The 19709-nt window shown below is 45.7% G+C and overlaps 1 protein-coding gene across 1 annotated transcript; it reads right to left on the bottom strand.

Moving 5' to 3' along the window:
- Nucleotides 1-911: 911 nt before the first annotated feature.
- Nucleotides 912-19632, bottom strand: LOC144118689 (uncharacterized). The gene is made up of 7 exons (XM_077651542.1): nucleotides 19383-19632; nucleotides 17886-18054; nucleotides 13667-13812; nucleotides 12709-12838; nucleotides 11798-11956; nucleotides 3566-3691; nucleotides 912-1318 (listed from the first exon to the last, which is right to left on the bottom strand). The coding sequence occupies exons 1-7, from the start codon at nucleotides 19430-19432 to the stop codon at nucleotides 1118-1120; spliced, it is 981 nt and encodes a 326-aa protein (XP_077507668.1). The 5' UTR covers nucleotides 19433-19632; the 3' UTR covers nucleotides 912-1117.
- Nucleotides 19633-19709: the final 77 nt, after the last annotated feature.

The following is a 19709-nucleotide window of genomic DNA, read 5'->3' as shown; positions in this document are numbered from 1 at the left end:
TGAATGTGCGAAAAAATTTATAGCATTTATATGCGAATAATTTTCTGTAAAAGTGGTCTGTTAGGTTCTCTTCAGTTTCAATTTTTATATCTTGGTGCGTTTGTTTTTGAAATTCCGTATTTAGTCGCTTATAGTTCGACATTTTTTTTATACCCACGCTCTCCAAATTCGGGGTCGAGCGTTACGCGAACGAGCGCTAGAGGGAGGAGCAACCCCAACTATAAGCTCGAAGGAGGAATGGGGAACGAAGTCAACGGCGGTTCTGTGGAATGTCCTGCGTTCTGGCTGCCTTCGAACCTTCCAAACCATAGAGCGGTTGCCACCATTACCGCTCAATAGTTTCAAGCGCCCCTTCTGTTTCAAGAGAATCGCGCAAAATGTTCTCAGGAAAGCTAGATACGAATACAAGAACGAAGCCCCACTGCACCCTCACCTAGCCGAGAGTGCGCTTCTGATGCGTCATCGTAAAAATAAAGCTGAGGATGCTCAGCTGTGCACAGAGTCATGCCTGCCCATGACCATTCCAGGGCGCATTTAGACCAACAGTCATCGTACGTGCGGAGGCGTAAAAAAAAATAACGATAGCATATGATTTCGATGTTTCCGAAGAGTGCGCCATAAACTGAGCAAAGCAGCGAAAACACCTCTCCAGGCAGGAGTTCCTTATTTGACGCACTCTGCCGATCCGCTCTATTCTATGTTGGCGCTTCGGAGTTCACATTGGTCCGTCAGCACGACAATGAAATTGGTTTCGTTTTCTCTGCAGCGTCTCGAAGTTAGACGCCTAACCTAAACAGCGTAATTCCCGGCATGCAAGCAAATACGTACATCTTTTATTGTATATTTGTAGTAAAAACGCATATAAATGAAGAAACGCAATTATTTCATTCAATATAGTCTCTATAGCCGGGTTCTATCAGAAAAATTAAAAACGAACAAATTTTTATGAGAAGTGCAGATTGCGCCTGTCACCTGTCAGCAGTTTGAGAAGTGAGCACAGCCTTTTGCTGTATGTCTCTCTGATTCACCGCTGCACTTTTATGGAGGTGTAGTGGCGGCGTGATATATGGGCATATGTATTATGTCCACCATCGAGTAGCACGCGTGGCGCCGCATGTCAGTGGCACACGGCGCTGACATTGTTCCCATCCGCGTGGAGCAGCCCGTGCATGTAGGCGCGCAGGCTTCGCGTCCTCGCGTGGCCCCGCATGTGCGAGGCACTGGGACGCGTGCACCTGTCCCGCCAGTCGTCGCACTCCACGTCGAACAAGGCGACGGCCAGGTTCAGGCGCCGGTACTCGATCGACAGGGAACACATCTGCGGCAGCGACATCGAAGAAGGCGGATTTACTCGAAATATCGAAAGACCATTGCATCTGTGGAAGTTGTTTCTTAGTTTAAATTTGCAACAAAAGGGAGTTATTTTTACGACAAGTAATTTTCCGAAATAAGAATAACAACCAGTTGTATTTGTAACAGTTTCAATTGGTAAGGAGTTTGCTATCATGTTTTTGACGTTTCCAGTTTGTTTTCTCATTTACTGCATACAAATTAGATTTTTTTTGTTTTTTTAATTACAAATACAGGTAATCGATGACAAACTACGTTGCCAATGACCTAAATGTATCCGCCCCTTTTCAAACTGGTTGTGACCACCCTTTGATCAGGACAAGACATCTCGCCTCATCAGCATGCAAGTCCTCTGACAGGACAATATTCTTTCCAAGCACGGGCTGCTAGACCTTTGCTCACGTACGGTGTCTGCGCTAACTCACTGTGCGCCTTAATGAGTACAAGAACTTTTTTGTCATTGAGTACGCGTTTGCGCGTCCGTGCAGACCCAGAAGGCACGACCTCACCCCCTAACTCATTCGACAGGTGCAAGAATCATCCCAGCAAGAACGTCCACAATTAATCTTCAGGGTGCCCGTACAGCCATGCCTTATTAATACGCTCTTACATAAATGGCCTTCCTATAAATATTTATTTTTGTCTATTCATAGTTTATAGACTATCTATAGACAAATGCTTAATAAAAGTGTATGGCCATAAGTCTGTAGATTCTCTATGAACTGTCTCTAGAATTTGTAATGCCTATAGACTGTTCCCTAGGGTTTGTCTATAGATAATTAATCGACTTTATAGACAGAATTCCATGGACACACTATAGACTGTCTCAAGAAATTTTGTTAACGACGGGCACTTGGTTCCCTAGTAAAACTTCCCATAAAGCTAATCGTGCGTAATAAAGAATTGCGATTGAAAAATAACAATGTGAAAATAAAAAATGCATAAAAATGCATGTCATCAAGGTATGGTTCTGTAAATGTTGACCGGCAGTGAAGTGGATGTTGAACAAATTCTTGGGAGGTCCAAGTGCATTATCCTAATACCGCATATTTGTAAAATTTTGTGGCGTAGTATGAAACACCTAGTGGTGCATGAAACTCAATGGAACGATGACGTATCTCCTACTCCGACTTTCCGCATCGAAGAATCCGCTAGCACGCGTCTGTGCTCAGTCGGCTCTCAGAAAAGCAGGGAACTATTTCTTCACAGAGATTCATGTAATACGACACATGGTGATGTGCATCGACCGGCCACATTGCCAGTTAAAAGCATTGCACCGCAAAAGCTGGTTATTATTCAGGCATTTCCGCTTTCACTGTGCATTTCGATGGTGTACTATACTCAAGAAACAAAAAAAAATTTGTTGGAGCAGTGTTGGTTTGCGCTTATCACTGTTCGTGTTAACCGGACCTACTGGGCCCAACTGTCCGGACAGATAGTTTCCATATTAAGAAGGAGCGAATTAATTGGAAAAGTGTGGTCCCCCCCAAAAAACTGTCCATAATTCTAGTCTTCCATTTAACGCGCGTCGTATTAACAGGGCGTGATAATATATGACAACCTCTAATGCACCTGAACTCGCCGCCCTTTGAGCAGGTTCATTATATCAATCTATAGTCACCTTAAGAATAGCCTGTTTTTTTTTTTATTCAAAAGCAGCATGTATGCTCGCGAACCGCTTTAAACATATTTAAGTTATTTATCTCTGTGCCTTTCAACACGGTCACATCACTTCCTTCCTCGTGTAGCCCAAAAATAGGTTAGCGCTCTTGGGCCAACGTGCCATTGCACCCTTCAACCACATCATCTTCATGCGACAATGCTGCACTGTCGCTAATGGCATTGGTGGCACAGCCGCCTGATCGGCCCGTGGGAAAGCACACCATCGGGGCATTCTACTCTAAAGAAGCGGCGCTGCAAGGGAACGTTGTCTGCCAGCAACTCGACACTGACTGTTTAGCGGAAATGACCAACGGCAGTAAAACAGGTATTCCTCTCCTCAGCACGAAGGCACGAGGTCGAATCTCGGCCTCGGCGGCCAAGCAAGCGAAATCGTTCTTGCACTGTGTAGTGTCAATGTTCGTCGAAGAAACCTCGCCGAAACTGTTTTCTACAGAATCTGTCACGGGCCATGCATGTGCAGGTTTGAGATGTCGAGCCCCGCATACAACTAAAAGGTATGGGAGTAAAACGTTTGTAACTCGTGGTGACTTGCCTTCCATTGCATTGTAGCCGCTGTGTCGTACGTAGCCATGAGGTTCGGTATTTGCCACGAATAAGCCGTGTGCTGCTTTGCGTCAATGGCCTGGTTGGCGTAGAAGTCCGGCCTCTCGCTGCACACCTGGAAATGGTAAAATGCACATACCGTCCATGTTTTTGCAGTTAGTCAGCTAGCGACTGTACTGGTTGGCAGTACTACTATCTTGTGGCCTGGGATACTACAGGTACTGCTGATGCTGACTTGATATCATCTGATGGCAATTGATCCGGCGCCACAACGCGGATACCTTCTATACGTTTAAAGAGGATATAATAAAAATATATACAGTGATATGCATTTGGCTTGAGCACATAGGACAGTTTTACAATCATAAAATGAAATGTGACAGCGCTGCTTCCTTTCGTTGTGGGCAGCTGGAATGCATCCTGAAACTCTTTCCTTACCGCCCCCATAGCGCATCCGTCGCCTAAGACCCATAGATACAGCTCACTACTCAAAGCTAGTACTGCACCATCTAACTTTGCTTGTCCATCAGTTATGTAGACTAAGAAGTCGGCTTTAAGTTTTCAAGTAATCAGCTGCTTTGCTACGAAGCAATGAATTTTACTGCAGGACTGAAGAGCGCTGTGCGCAGCTTTTCTTGAGAGCCCATCAAATTCCTTGATAAGCGGACCTTCTTACAAACGATGTCGGCGTCGTTACTTCTCAGGTCCCCGAGATGATTTTTTTATTGTTAGCAATGAGTATCACGATGGAGATAGCGAGTAGGGTTTTAGATGAGACACTGAAAACCCGAAGAAACTATCCGACCACATCAACTTCTGTTCACCGGGAAGCATTATTTCCAGTACGCCTTTGGCTTACTACTTTTTTTTTGCCGGCTGAGATGAGATAGGGATGTTCCAATTCTGTGCACGTTATTTTTCATGTGTTTCTACTATGCGACCAAGAATTAGTTCTGCCATCTCAAAAGGGACCATCGCCTCGCCTGAGAAAAAAAACTAGCTCCCCTGCAAGGCACTGTGCAATAAAAAAAAAAGGCACCGTGAAGTGAACTGAAAAAGATGATGAGATGAGGCGTTGTTTTCGGGTTTTTCTATTTTAACAGACGCAGTACGATTTCAATCAGGGGAATAAGGAAGCTGAACGATTATCCAAGGCAAACAGCCTTGACCTAAAGCGGATGGCCTATAAAAAAGTCATGTATTAATTGCGCATCATTCGATGCATTGGTCATTGACAAGAACATCATCAAGCTGCTGCGTTAACATCTATTTATTTAAGTTCCTTAAAGGTCGAAGTTGGCTTTACTTTGGGAGGAGGAGGTGAAATAATAGCAGCGTAATACATAATATTTGCACACACTAGTTAAGAAATGCAGTTAAATCTATGCATACAAAGGGTGAGTACACAGTACTGCGTTCGCAAAACGATAGAAAGGTTATGTACATAGAGAGCATGATGAAAACCATATTGTGAGTTTGGCCAACCAAGGTGCGTTGAAAGTTTCGTTTGAAAATAGATAATTAGTCAATCTCTACAGCAGTAGTTGCAATTTGTTTTTAGTTTTCTTCCCTAAAGGCGTTTTTCTGGGCTTCTTTGTGTATTAGACGCCTGTGTGTGCCTTTCGCCGCGAAGAATCTGGCTTTCCCAATCGCACGTGAGTCTTGGCCATTGAAATTTTTCTTTTGCTGCTGCAAATATTACGTCATACTCTATTTTTACTGTTGCCTCCAGTCGCATGAATTCAATGCATTTTGTGCACCTGATAGATATTAGGCAAATTTTCTTTCATTATATTTATTTAGAGATACTACTGGCCCAAATAGGGCCACTATAGGAGTGGTTTTATACAAGCTATTTCAGGAAAGGGAAGCGGACAAGACATTGCAAAATGGCGCAAACAAAGCACCGTGTAAAATGCATCAATAGGAGTAATTTCATAAAACCCAATTAGAAACGAGAAGGAAAAGTGCCTACAAAAGTGCAAACAAAGCACAATGAAAAAATATGCCTCAGATGAAGTTTCTTTCAACCTCGTATGAGAACATAAGAAAACCAAACCAAGAGCAGTGCAGCAAAAATACACTGCAATATACCTCAGTAAAAAATGGCTTCACTTTTCTAAAGATCTTTAATTAATGATGAGAATACTTCCGACTCTCAGTTGTTAGTGTCTATTCTGAGAGCTTATTCCAATCACGTAATGTTAGCAAAAAAACATTAGTATTAATACAATCCCTCGAAAACGTTCGCTCTTTTGCGGTTCTAGAGGCTTATTTTGCTTTATACTTGACAGAGTTTCGATGCATTTGCGTTTGTCAGTTGGTGTTTTGTTATTAATATTATCCTAAAATATATTCAATCTTTTCATCTTCCTTCAGAATTCTAGTGGGGGTAGTTCTAATATAAAACGGGCAAATTTGTTCCTGCCTTTGGTACATCGGAAACAAGAAACGCCGCGCATATTCCAACATTAGCCGCACTATCTTTTGTACGCTATTAATTTTGTATCTTATTTGGTAAGCCAGAGCGATTCTGTTAGGTATACTATTTTTTAATTGCTTTCCCTATTATGTTATCTACTAGTATATATGCAGTCCAACAATGGTTCGAATTAATTTTAATACCCAGCTAGCTATTTTCTATGGCCTTTGATAAGGGAGTGTTCTGTAATGTGTACGTACATTCCTGAGGTTGGTGCTGATTGTAAATTATTTTACATGCTGTTTTCTTCAAATTCAAGGTCGTCTGCCAATCATGACTCATTATACCCGTTGTTTATTTTTGTTAACTGCTCGTTAAGTCTAACCTGGTCGGCTACTGATTTCACTTGTCTATATAACGCAGTCATCTGGAAAGTGCTTTGCTTTTACATGTTAATTTTTAATCTGGTCATTCACTTATACTAGAAACAGCAAGGGCCCAAGAACTGAGCCTTGTGGCGCATCCTACCCCACGCGTCATGTGTCTGACTTGTACCCCTCAATACTGACATACTGGTGCCTGAAATCAACGAAAGCTTCTATCCATCACACAGTATTTCCTAGAATAGTTCGGACGTTAAAAACTGATTTGTTGTGAATAACAGAATCAAAAGCCTTTTGAAACTCAACTAATATTATATCTATTTGGCTTCGGCAGTTCAATGCATCACTGATATAGTGTACTGTTTGGATTATTTGTGTGACAGTTAACAATCCTTGCGCGAAATCGTGCTGGCAATCACTTAAGAAGTTTTCTTTCTTAATGTTTTGGAATATGTTTGGAAACAATGTGCTCTAGCAAGCACTACACGTGAACGTAATCGGTCCGTAAATGAACCCGCACTTTGCCTCACTACATTTCAGTAAGAGAATTATTTTACTTATTCCTCAGTCTCTCGGGAGTATGGCAGAGTACACTGACTTCTGGAATATCAGAAAGAGGTATTTAGCCCACCATACAGCGTATCTTTTAAGAAAAGCGTTAGGTATTTCATCAGAGCCCATAGATTTCGTTGCTTTCAGGTAGAGCAACTGCATTAGATCAATCTCGTAGCGTGGTAAGTGTTGACTAGTAGAAGCGTAGCTTGTTGAGCCAGTTGGTGCATGGTACCAGTTGTACAAGCTGCGCTTCTGAAATTCTACGCCTCCAGCGTCGTCCTTGTGAATTTTTCTTGTGTACGCGTCTTGTTCCGCTCGTTTCTCTACCCCATGCACCAAGGGTTGACTACCTGTTTGGTATTATATAACCTGTTCATTTTATTTTGTAAAGACACTGTAGAAATATTGGTGCCTATGCTAAAAATGCACTTTCCCCCTTTTGTGGTCTCTCCATGTGCACCCTTGCTGCCCCTACCGCTAAACTCCTCGTGGCTGAAGACACTGACATTCCTCCTTTTGCTTCTGCCCTTGTTCCCCTCACCTGTTACGCTGCCTTTGACTGCCCTGTCCTATTTACTCCGGCCGCAGCCTCTACGCCACGCCTTGTTATCTCTTTCGTTGATCTCGCGATTTGCGACGGTAGTGGCGCAGTCTATGTTTGCAACCCATTTTCATGCCCGTCCTCTGCCCTCCGCGGCCAATGTCTGGGCTGTGTCGAAAGGCAGGAACGGCACAGTCATCGGGGACGACTCAGGTGAGTGCATTGCCGAAGACTTCTGCAATGCACTCACTGCGTCGTCTCCGATTACTGTGCCGTTCCTCAGGCTGATGCCATGACCGGTTGTGCTGCTGAGACCGCTTCGCTCCCCGTCGACGTATAGGATGGCACCATCGCTACCGACCTTCCTCCTGCCCTAGTGCCCAATTAATCGCCGTTTTTAGTGCATCTTCTGACTTTTCCCAGCCATCCTTGGACCGCGCGGCGGCCGTCACTCACAGAACTCACACCAGCACGCACGCCCCCTTGCGAAAGCGTCCTTATCGTGTCTCAGCGACTGAGCGCCGCGTCGTCCGTGAGAATGTCGACGACATGCTTCACCGCGGCATCACACAGCGCTAAAACAGGCCTTGGGCTAGTCCAGTCGTCCTGGTGACGAAAAAGCCTTCGTCACCCCTGACGGCTTGTACGAGCCTGTGCAATGCTCCGGCCACATTCGAGTAAATTACTGATAATATTCTGAGTGGGCTTAAATTGGAGACATGTCTCTGTCGTCTAGATGATACTGTCGTCTTCTTGAAGATCTTTCTTCATATCTCAACCGTCTTGAGCGCGTTCTAACGTGCCTTGCCGACGCTTGGCTTCAGCTTAACTTGAACAGAAGTTATTTCGCTGCAAAAAAGTTCACGACCTTAGGACATGTCTCCAAGAATGGCGCGGAGCTGATTCGCTCAAACCGACTACCTTGAAAGAACTCCGAAGTTTTGCCGGCTTGTGTTCATATTTCTGCTGGTTCATGGGCAATTTTGCCCTTTAGCTGAGCTTTTCTCCGGCAGCGAGAACCTCTCATCCTGGTCACCCGCGTATAACGCCGCATTCAATATCCTGCGTCGGCTCCTTGTCGGTCCACCAATCCTTCGTCATTCTGACCACGACGCTCCGACAGAGATTCACACTGACGCTAACGGCGTGGGCCTGGGCGCTGTTCTCGCCCAACGAAGACCGGGATTTCCGGATGTTGTTGCTTACGCCAGCAGCACGCTAACTAAAGCGGAATCTAACTATTCTTCAACTGAGTCAAAATGTCGAGCCATCATTTGGGCGATTGGAGAATTTCGCGCTTACGTGTACGGCCGGCCGTTTTACGGCGTAACAGACCATGACGACCTATGCTGGTTGTCCTCTCTCAAGTATCCCTCTGGTAGTCTCGCCCGTTGGGCTTTACGTCTCCAGGAGTACGGCATCCACGTCATTTATCGGTCTGGACGCAAACATTCCGACGCGGACGCCCTTTCCGTTCACAGCTCCCATGTGATTCCCGCTCGGACGTCGTCGGCGCCTTTGATACATCTGCACTTAATAGCGCTGATATGCCTGCCGCGCAGCGGAAAGATCCTCGGATTGCCCCTATCCTGACCCTCTTCTCTACTTCCTCATGGCGTCCTCCATCACGGGCGCTTGGCCGTCAAGCTCACCACTTTGCCGTCCACGATGGACTTCTCTACCGCCGCAGCCACCTCCTCGACGGGTGAAAATGACTGCTGGTCATTCCACGACACCTCCGTGCTAGCATCTGTGCCTCATTTCACTCTGACCCCCACTGCGCCCACGCCGGCGTGTTGACGACGTATGCTCGCTTGCACGTCCGGTACTATTGGTGCGACATGTACCGCATTGTTCGTCACTTCATCCGCTCATGTCCCGTCTGCCAACGCCGTAAGAACCCTCGTCGCCACACTACCGCCCCACTGTGGCCGTTGTCTTTCCCTGGCCGACCCTTCGGAAGTGTCGGAATTGATCTCTATGGTCCACTTCCGACCACTGCAGCTAACAATCGCTGGGTGATTGTCGCCGTGGATCATATGACGCGTTGCGTGGAAACGGCGCACCTGTCCTCTGCCTCAGCCTACGGTGTTGCGTCCTTCATCTATCACCATTTGGTTCTGCGCCACGGCGCCCCTCAAGAACTGCTAAGTGACCGCGGGCGTGTTTTCTTTTCGAATGCCGTTGAAGCCCTGCTTAAGAAATGCAACATCGTTCACCGGTCCACTACAGCGTACTACCCACCCTCAAACTAACGACATCACTGAGTGCGTCACTCGCACTCTCAGCGACATGCTCGCTAAGTACGTTGACTCTGCTCATTCAAACTGGGACCACGTCTTTCCCTTTGTCCCGAATGCCTATAATACCACTGCGCAGACTGCGACAGGCTTCTTTCCTTTTTTCCTCCTTTATGGTCGCGAGCCCACGTCTACTACGGGCACCATTCTCCGCTATAGCCCTGACACCTCTGAAACTACTCCCCTTTCCGCAGCCCATATGTACGCCGAAGAGTGCCGCCGGCTCGCCCGCTCGTTCACCACTCAGCACCAGTGGCATCATAAACACGCCCAGAAGCCTTCAACGACCCTTCCCCATCATATCCACCCGACTCTCTCGTTTGGCTCTGGGTCCCCTCTACCCTTCCTGGTTTATCCACGAAGCTGCTTTCCCGCTACCACGGCCCTTGCCGTGTTGTTCAACAAACCTCCGCAGTGAACTATATCGTCGAGCCCGTCGCGTCTTCTTCGAACCGTCGTCGTCGCAGCTGCGAAACTGTTCACGTTGGGTGCCTGAAACCGTAATATGACCCGTTCTTGCTGACCTGTGAGTTGCCAAGATGGCTTCTTTTTCGCCTGGGCGACATTGTAATGGACTAGACCGGCGTCAGAGAACGTTACCCCAGTCAGAAGACCACGAAGACAAGTAGAAGCTGGAGCAACGCCTCAGAGCAACAGAGCTTACGGCTCATTCTTTCTGCAAGGAAGCCCGGGGACTGAACCGCGCGTCAGAGTTGACACAATTCGCTATTTATTGTTTGTAAGTCTACCGTTTTGTGTTAAAACCACGGAAACAGACTTTCCAGAACAAGTTAACTGGCTTCAAAATTTTTGGGGAATTCCCGCAGGTTCTTCTTCAGAGTACGATGAAAGCCAGTTTTGCAGTCATCTTGAGTCTACTCTATTTTTTAACCATTTATCTCGTGTATTACGATTCCAAATTTAAAGTTTACGTGTGTTCCATATCAGAAGTGCTTTTTTTTCGAAAGTTCCCGAGGTCAAACTGGTTCACCGAATATGTGTGAAGCTTGACCTTGCATGAGCCATGCACGAGCCATCCGAGCAAAATACATGCTTTCGCACGTCTACTCGGTTTAACTATGTTAGAACCCTACCACTTTTTCGGTTGACTTTTTTGCATTTCGCAGTATTTTTAGAAATTTTTGAAGAACAATATAGCGTTGCGAACGCCTCCGAGAAATGACTTCTTTTCATGAGGCAGCAAATATATTAGTCGCTTGAAGCATTTGTAAATCAGTGCATTGAACCTTAGAGATTCTATAGGACTTGCACCCATTACATAAACTGTAAGACGTGCATTAACGTACAAATTTTTTTTTCATATGTCCTTACTTGGTTGACGAAACAGGAGCGGGAATGCATTGTGCGGTGTTATTTAGGCATGTAAAGTGCTTGTTCTTTTCTCTGTTTGCTGGACACTTCACTCTGTACTCTAGTTGGCTGTTTCCGCGGGGCTAGGTCGTCCCTTCCCCGATACCCCTCCGCCCCTCCTCAGTATACGACCGGCGTGTAGTAGAGGGCATTAGCAATTCACTCGCACAGCTGGAATCGGCCAACCAGGAGCCGAGGTTCTCAAAGTAGTTAGCACGCAAAAACAAATGCTTCGCTAATGACAGTCGCTGGGGCTATTGGGGTTCACCAGCCGCACATGGACAACGCAAGATCACAAAGACAAACTGATACTTGCAGACAACCCAAGAATACAGCGAGAAGCACCTCTCAAAGACCACATTTAGCCGATAGCGCCGACCCATTGCCATGATATAGGGTCTACCACCTAGCATCTGTTGCACCTGGCAACGTATCAATGCAGTTTCATTAGAGGTGCTAGGCGATTAACCACGACGTCACGAGAAAGGGTTGATGTTATCGTTTGAACGCCTCCTCGGAGAGACATTTGCGGCTGCGTTTTTTTAGCTGTATCCGGCTATAGCGAATTCGGTCCTTCATTCGGAGACATATATCTTTCTCAATGCTGCTTCCGTGTGACAGGGGTAGTGTGCTTGCTGCGGGCACTCACGGCTCCGGAGGCGGCCGCCGGCTTGGTGTCCTTGAGGCAGTCGACGCCGACGAGGAACTCCTTCTTTGGCCGGTACCAGCGGGTGCACAGTGTGAAGGAGACGGCAAGGGAGGTACGCTGGACCCAGGGGAAAGTCCTCACGTAGGCCACTGTGTTCGCCTGCACGGCATGTAGCCATGGGCAGGTAACCACGATCGCACACTTACACGTCATAAAGCAATAAAAATGGTTGTTTCGTAATATGGCTTGCGACATGACTGGTATTGCGGTGCATGCGCAGTCACTTCTGAAGTTAAGTGTAATAGATGAGGTTAATCGTAAAAGAGCTTCTTATTTCAACGCCAAACTAAATACTGCCACAGGCCAAATTGCGCATGAAGCATGTGTCTGTCTCCTCTTGCATCGTAAAAGAGCTGCTTATTTCAACGCCAAACTAAATACTGCCACAGGCCAAATTGCGCATGAAGCATGTGTCTGTCTCCTCTTGCGTCCCGTGCGTGAGCGCTGTTTCGTCGTACCGTTCAACATGAACCAACCAGCCCGACACAGCCCTCTCCATGAGATTCTTGTTGCGTCTAGAATGAAAAACAAATTCATCTGAAAGCCTTAAAAAACCAATAAACACATTATTAGACGTCCTGTGCTTTTCATCATATTATGGGTACTTCAGCGAAGCGGTCAGTGTCTTCGCATGCTTTTAAATCCGGAACCGTACTTTGTGAAAACTTTCGAAAAATTATGGTTTTCCGTGATGCCTGACGCGCTAAAAAAGCATGAAAAAAATACCAGGCCGTTCACTTTTTTTTTTTTTGGGGGGGGGGGGGGGGTGTTATTGCAAGCAATATGAATCACTTTTCTCAGATGGAGGTATTGCTGCTCAAAAACCGTACGGCGCTATTTTAGGAGCTCACCATCCCCATGACGTGGTCGTTGTCGATCTCGTACGGCGCCGGACCGATGGTCTTGCATCCGTCGAGGTGCGCGCGGGATTCGCGCTCGGCGATGTGAGTCCTCGCTATGAGGGCGCTAATCGTGAAGGAGCTGCGTAACAACCACAGTGACTTGACGCAACGAAAGTGGGAGACAGAAAACAAAAGGAAAACCACTAGGGTGAAGATCATGTGGGGAACTTTATGCATCAATGCGAACTACAGAGTTCCGAAACGAGCTTAATGTGCCAAGAAAAATCACACAAGTGATCATTGCAACACTAGCGCAAGTCTTTTTTTTTTGCTTAATTTGCTATAAAAAGCTACGTGCTGCAAAAGTGCGTGTCCTCATACTATCACAAACCATGTGTTAATGTCCTGGACATATATATAGGTGATTGTATAAGCATTAATATGCCGCTTATTTGATACGGTAATGGTACTGCTGGTTCTTCGACGCCATTAGTATGTACTCATTTTTACGCGGCCACAACGACTTTAGAATTCCCAGTAACAGGGACTGAAACAGCACTTCCATGGCTCTTAACACGCACGCACACACGCACACACGCACACAAGCACACACGCTCATGCACGCGGACGGTTTAAAAATACGCATCTTTACAAGAGTTCACATTTGTGTACTTTAGTGCGTACTCTAACACCGGGCAGCCTCCGGCAAATTTTCGAATCATTCTTCGAGTATGGAATTATGCGGACTATAAAAGTAATGTAAATCAAGTAAACGCTTCTACACCAACTGGGCCAAGAATAAGTGTTTTTAATCTGATAGCAGCCTGAACAGTATTTACAGACTACCGATCGCAGTAAAAATTGACGTTCATGTACCCGAAAGTCAACTCCTTTTTCTGCCTTGTAATACTTACGCGTACGTGGCAGCAATGACAGTAGGTCTGAAAAACTGAAACCCCTTCCGTACCGAACGTTCTTCTTGAGAGCCTTGAAGAGTTTGTCATTTGTTGCCATCCAGAGACGGACACCCAGGATGACGTAGGCATCGGGCTGCGCTTCAGACGACATCTCATATGCCTCCCGGCGAGCCATTTCCTGGATCTTTGCAAACGCCTGTGTGTGTAGAAAGCAAAGCAGGCATCACAAGAAAAATTCGTCCCAGATTTGCCTGATTAAGCTAAATGGGACATAGGTGCACTTGCAGATCTGCCCTTGTTTATCTTTATACCTTTGAGAGACGCAGGTTTCTCTTCTAGAGCAATCTGGGTCTCTCACAAGCCCCACCGATGGCTCCACCAGGAGACATAGCTGCTTTTGGCTAGTGACCCATCTAGTGTTAACGCGGTTAAAAAGAAATTAATGTACACGTATTTCGTGATAACGCCAAATAGCGTAGAAAGTAATTTCGAATCCCTTGCATTGAAAACTAACCTTCATTTTGGCGTCGACTTTACCCAATATGTTTAGTTCTTGAAGACTATTAGCCCCATCCCCCCCCCAAAAAAAAATTATCGTTACGTGTCGACCATAACAATCCTACCTCCAAACAAGAAATTCCGAATGTCCTTAATATTTAAGGCTGGCGGCGTTGCAAAACATTTATTCACTGAAGTTAACTTCCTCCGCTGGCATAGATGGTATTAATTCTAAAATATTGAAGATTACTAAACGTACAATTAGATTGATTTTATCGCACATTTTTCAGCAGTATCTCTTATATGGTGTGGGTCCTAAAGATTAGAAAGTGGGGAAGGTCGTTAATAATAATTGGTTTTCTGGGGAAAGGAAATGGCACAGTATCTGTCTCATATATCGTTAGTTCCGAAAATTGGAGGACGCTTAAGCTTCTCCTTTAAGAGCAGGACGTGACAGCGTGTTGCAGCATTGCCAAGGAATCCACAGAACGCCATTGTCCTTCAGTGTGACCCCCTGTCCGGACAATTAAAGAAAGGAAACATATCTTGGTGGACACCTGAACCGCGCCGTAAGGCAAGGAAAATGAAATTTTTTTAAGGAAAGCAAAGGACGACTGTCACATATCTCGGTGGACACCCGAACCGGGCTGTAAGAGAAGGAAATTGAAATGAAAATTGGTTTTAAGAAAAGGAAATGACGCCTGTCTCACAATTCTCGCTGGACAACCGTAGCGCACAGTAAGGGAAGGAAAATCCCTTCCCTTACGGCGCGGTTCAGGTGTCCACCGAGATGCGTCATTTTTCGCTCACGGCTAAAGACGCCTATATGCTCTGCGATGTCAGTGCACGTTAAAGATCTCCAGGTGGTCGAAATTATTCCGGATTCCTCCACTACGGCACCTCTTTCTTCCTTCCTTCTTTCCCTCCCTCCTTTATCCCTTCCCTTACGGCGCGGTTCAGGTCTCCAACGATACATGAGACAGATACTACGCCATGTCCTTGCCCGAAAAACCAATTAATATTATTATTAAAGACGCCGACGACACCGGCTTTTCTGCGACACGACCTCCTTAACGCTTTCGCGTTAATATCCGCGGCGAGGCGCGCGTTGTGACGTCATGTGCCTCCTCGAAGCACCGCCACGGCGAAATCGCAGGTTCGCGGCCAGCAAAACTTTCGCTTTAAAAAAGTTAACCCTTTTTCTGCTAACCACTACCTCCCCATTTCTCTCACAATTGTTTGTTCCAAATTAATGAAGCACATGATTTACTCTCACACTGTAAATTTTCTTCTAGTTGCTAACTTTTTATCCTAACCAGCACGGTTACCGCAGGGGACTCTGTTGCAATACTCAGCCAGCCCTGTTTATAAATTATGCAAGCTTTAACTTTGACACCAGCACCCTGGTCGACACCGTGCTTGCGGATTTCGACAAAGCATTCGATAAAGTACCCCACAAACGTCTGTTTCTAAAACTTTCATTCCTATCCCTCGAAGAATTAGTCTTTAATTGGACGCGAAACTTTTTAACCAACAGTTATCAATTCGCGCACACTAACAATGGCTCCTCTCTCTTGCCCCCCGTATTTCAGGCGTGCCACAAGACACAGTCCTCGATCCTCTTTTTATTCTTAATTTTATATCAAAGATCTCCTCAATAACGTCTTTTCAAACATCTGCTTATACGCAAACGACTGTGCGATCTCTATATTCCTATTAACAAAACCCATGTTAATGCACTTCAGGCTGATCTTGACAACATCCAAATCTGGTGCGAAAAATGGCTTGTCTTTAATTATGAAGAAATAATCTTTTCTTCCTTGCAATCGCAGAAAATACCATCCAATCCAGAAATACACTTCCTGGATCTGACCTGAGCTCTAAAACTTCTTACAGATACATAGGAATTAACCTACCTGCCAAGCTTTCGTGGACAGATAGCATAAAACTGACAACTGAAGCTAACCGTGCCCTCAACTATTTGTGCCGCAACCTTCGATTAGCCCCTACTTCTGTACAATTACTAACATAGGAGACCTTCGTTCGACCTAAATTCGAATACGCATGCTCTATCAGGACCCACACCAAACTAACCACATCAACTTAGTAGAATTCGTTCAGAACTATGCTGCAAGTGTCATCTTTTCTGATTATTTATATACATCAAGCGCTCAAAGCACAAGCTAACCTACCCAACCTTTTATACCGCAAAAAAATGCCCGTTTATCTCTTTTCCATAAATTTTATTATGAATCACCGCGTAACCATGCCATTCTGCCATCACATTGCAACTACTGCCGCCTCAGCCATGACAAGACCGTGTACATACCTTGATCGCGTTAATCAGCACATCTTACCTCATTTTTGTTAACAGCGCTCAAAAAATGGAAATGGCCTTGCCGCTACTGCTGTCATCTATTGCAATCGCAACCACTTCAAATGTTCATTGAAGAACCCATATGTAATCGCGAATGCCCACCCCTCATGCAAAAACCCTGCACAGGGACATTTGAGGTATTGAAAATAAAATAAAGAAATATTTCTCATATTAGAAGAGGTGTGCGAAGATGCTGGAAACAAGTAGCTTCATCGCGCCTATAGTGTAAAGTTAGCAACCATTCAGTGTTTGAAAACGCACAGCAGGTGCACGTCAGCAAGTGCCAGGTGATCTCAACAGCACCCCTTTGCGTCGCTAATGCGCTACACGAAGTTACAATCGTGGCTTTGGCAGGTAAGTTTCTGCTTAGGAAAGAAAAGAAAAACATCGTAACGCCGTGATGTTTCGAGCATTAACATTAAGCGACGAAAGAAATGCTTATTCACAGCCCCCTCTGGTCAACTCAGAGCTGAATTGGGGCGTTTCATAACAACGAAGAATGTGGTTAACAGGCTGTGATAACATAAAATTTATACCAAAACTACAAACCGTTAATTTTGAACGAGAGTCATAGCTTGTGTGCCAATGTCATTGCGCAATAGTAAGTTGTGGTTTACGAGATGCATAATCGAGTGAAAGCTCGGGTGAAGCATCAAAGCTTTTTAGTTTTGTTGCCTTAATTGGGCGCTCAGTGCATGAAAAATATGGCAGGCTATATTTCCCGCAATGCGATACTACGCCTTCACAAGAATTTTGTTTTGTTCTATTGCGGTTTCCACGGCAGAAGCTGTAGTGTAGGTGTCGTAGCAAGCTTGTCGTAGGAGCGTGAATGAATAAGTGAAAGGGGAAGGGGATTCATGATCTGAACACGATTATATTAAATATAACTTGAAGCTGAATGGCACTCCTACACACGCTTTGACCTAATTAACCACCAGAACAAAGGAGCGGGACATTCTTAATAATTGCACGCTTTTGTAAAATTAGGAGCGTTATTTCCAGAATTTCCCTATCATTCAGCGCACAAGCATTTTGACACGCATTCCAGTTGACCGACACACGTGATAGCAGCTGAAATTGCATTAAAAACTGCCTGGCGAAGCAGAATCTGAAACAGCTATGAGGAAAATAAGCGTGTGCAAGCTTGGCTGTTACAAGTCGTTAAAGTCGTTAAAGCCCTGCCACTAATCGTATTACTTGCGGGAAGCGTGTTTTAAATTGTATTGTCTCTATAGTAAGATAATGTTCTTACGATAGAAAATGGCCATTAGTGGCCATTATTCACTGGCGGCTACACCAAGGCTGAGAATGACTGAAGTGCATGTTTCGTTACCATGAAAATGTCTTGGTTATGGCGACATCGCAACTATTGAGGCTGCTTTCGGAGGGCTTACCTTAAGTAACGTAAAGACTCGTCCTACTGCATCAAAAGCCGTGGTGCCGTTGAGTCCAACTTGCAGGTCGAGAACAGCATAGTGGTAAATGTTGTGCTTCCTCCAATACTTTTTCATCCGGTCCTGGGCTTTCTGCCGCATCATGTCATTTCTGGCTTGAGTCGCTTTTCTGAAACGAGAGGAAAACAGAGAAAAAGTTGACCCAATGTGCCGCGAACATATTTTGCGAGCTATGCTCAAAGACACTGCGAAATCGTCTACATAAACGCTCCGCAAAACATAGCGATCTTTGGGCTGCACCGGCATGTCTGAGTCTCGACAAGTTACGTGTCGTGGATTAGTACAGGCGACCCTTAAGTCACTTGTGTGGTTCATCCATGAGGGCCGACCGGAGGACCACACCACAGATTGTCTCGTCTCCGACCCTTTCCCTTCACCCTTTTCCAAGTGTCCTTGTTCCGCTTATTGTTTCCCTTCTCTACATCAGTCGCGCCAAGGGACAATAATGAAGAGGTTCGTAATAAATACATTTCTCTCCCTCGTTCAGCAGGACGAACTATTGGCTTCACAATGTGGTTTACCGTCTATGCTGATGAAGCAACAATTGAGTGGACCACAACTTACTGATTGAGATCAGGAATTTCGCTCTCTAGTTTATATTAATGAGCCTTACCTGAATTAAGTTGTATGGCCGAACAAAGAAGCGTTTTAATGATGCCGCAAGATATACATCAAATGACGACGAAGGCGATAGACGCCGCATAGCCAGGAGAAAGATACCATTGAAAAAAGCGCTAATTTGCTCGAGAATCCGCAGGCATAAAGCAAGGTAAGTGAGGAGGTAATTAGGAAAAGCATGCGCAACGATATCTGTAGTCACAGGCGTACTCGGGGCAGTAAGTTACATAATCTAACCGAGTGAAGTTTGCCTTAAATGACAAGCCAATCATTGTCGCTTCGTCTGTCGAGTTCTTATTTCCTTATTTTGAAAAGGGAGAGCGGAAAATCAAAGGAAGTTAGTTCTACGTGCAATTCTTGAAGACTTCGAAACGTCTTCCCTGTAGATTTCTTGCACGGACATGTCGAAGGCCACAGCGATATGTTACAGCGGGTTGTGGGAGGCTGGAGCCAACAGCTGCTCGCAGCTCTGGAAAAAGTTGAAGCACGAAGCTCTCACACACATTTTCCGCCGTCCAAAAGCCAGCTGCTTTAAGAGCCCTGAAAAAGGTGTGCACCAGGACCTCAAGACGTACAGTAGCAGGTGGCTTGTTTTTCGTTCTCCCCTAGCCCCCAGTTGCTGAGGACAAGCATTCAGTAAAACTAAAGAAAAACTAAAGCGCAATTGCTTCCTAACAGATAGCGAGTGACGAGAGGACCAACAAAAATAGCAAACCATTGTCTTCAGTTGAGCTATTTTTTCCCTAAATTATGCACCAGCAAACCAAAGAAGCCACGCTATTCAGCAAGGCTTCAAAAGAGGGCCAACACAAGGCTTACTTCAGCGGCACATGGATGCCGAAACTGGTCCTGGTGGACTTGGAGGCCATTTCGAGCACCTGCCGCGTCACCCTGTGGCTGTCGTGTAGAAAGGTGTCACCGCCCCTCGGAAGCACGTAGAAGGGCGCGAAGACGATGTCGCAGAGGCCATCCAGCGTCAGCGCAGCGTACTCCTTGAACTTCCCGCCTAAGACGCACACCAGAGAGCGTGCGGGCAGCTGCTGGGGCCCGTCTCTGTGGCTTATGGCGGCTTGCACACCGGCGCGCGCGAATTCTGCGCGAATATAGCGTATAGTCAAGACTAGATTTCAATAGACAAGGATACCG

The sequence above is a fragment of the Amblyomma americanum genome, chromosome 2 (genome assembly GCF_052857255.1).
Source record: "Amblyomma americanum isolate KBUSLIRL-KWMA chromosome 2, ASM5285725v1, whole genome shotgun sequence".
In the NCBI taxonomy this organism is placed as follows: domain Eukaryota; kingdom Metazoa; phylum Arthropoda; class Arachnida; order Ixodida; family Ixodidae; genus Amblyomma; species Amblyomma americanum.
Note: the sequence above shows the minus strand (reverse complement) of the source record. Positions and strands in the feature narration are given on the sequence as shown.

Coding starts and splice junctions, on each gene's coding strand:
- LOC144118689 (XM_077651542.1), bottom strand. CDS start 19,432: ATGGCCTCCAAGTCCACCAGGACCAGTTTCGGCATCCATGTGCCGCTG. Junction 11,957..12,708: donor ACGACCACGTCATGGGGATG/GTGAGCTCCTAA, acceptor CATGCCGTGCAG/GCGAACACAGTGGCCTACGT. Junction 3,692..11,797: donor CGGCGGCCGCCTCCGGAGCC/GTGAGTGCCCGC, acceptor TACCATTTCCAG/GTGTGCAGCGAGAGGCCGGA.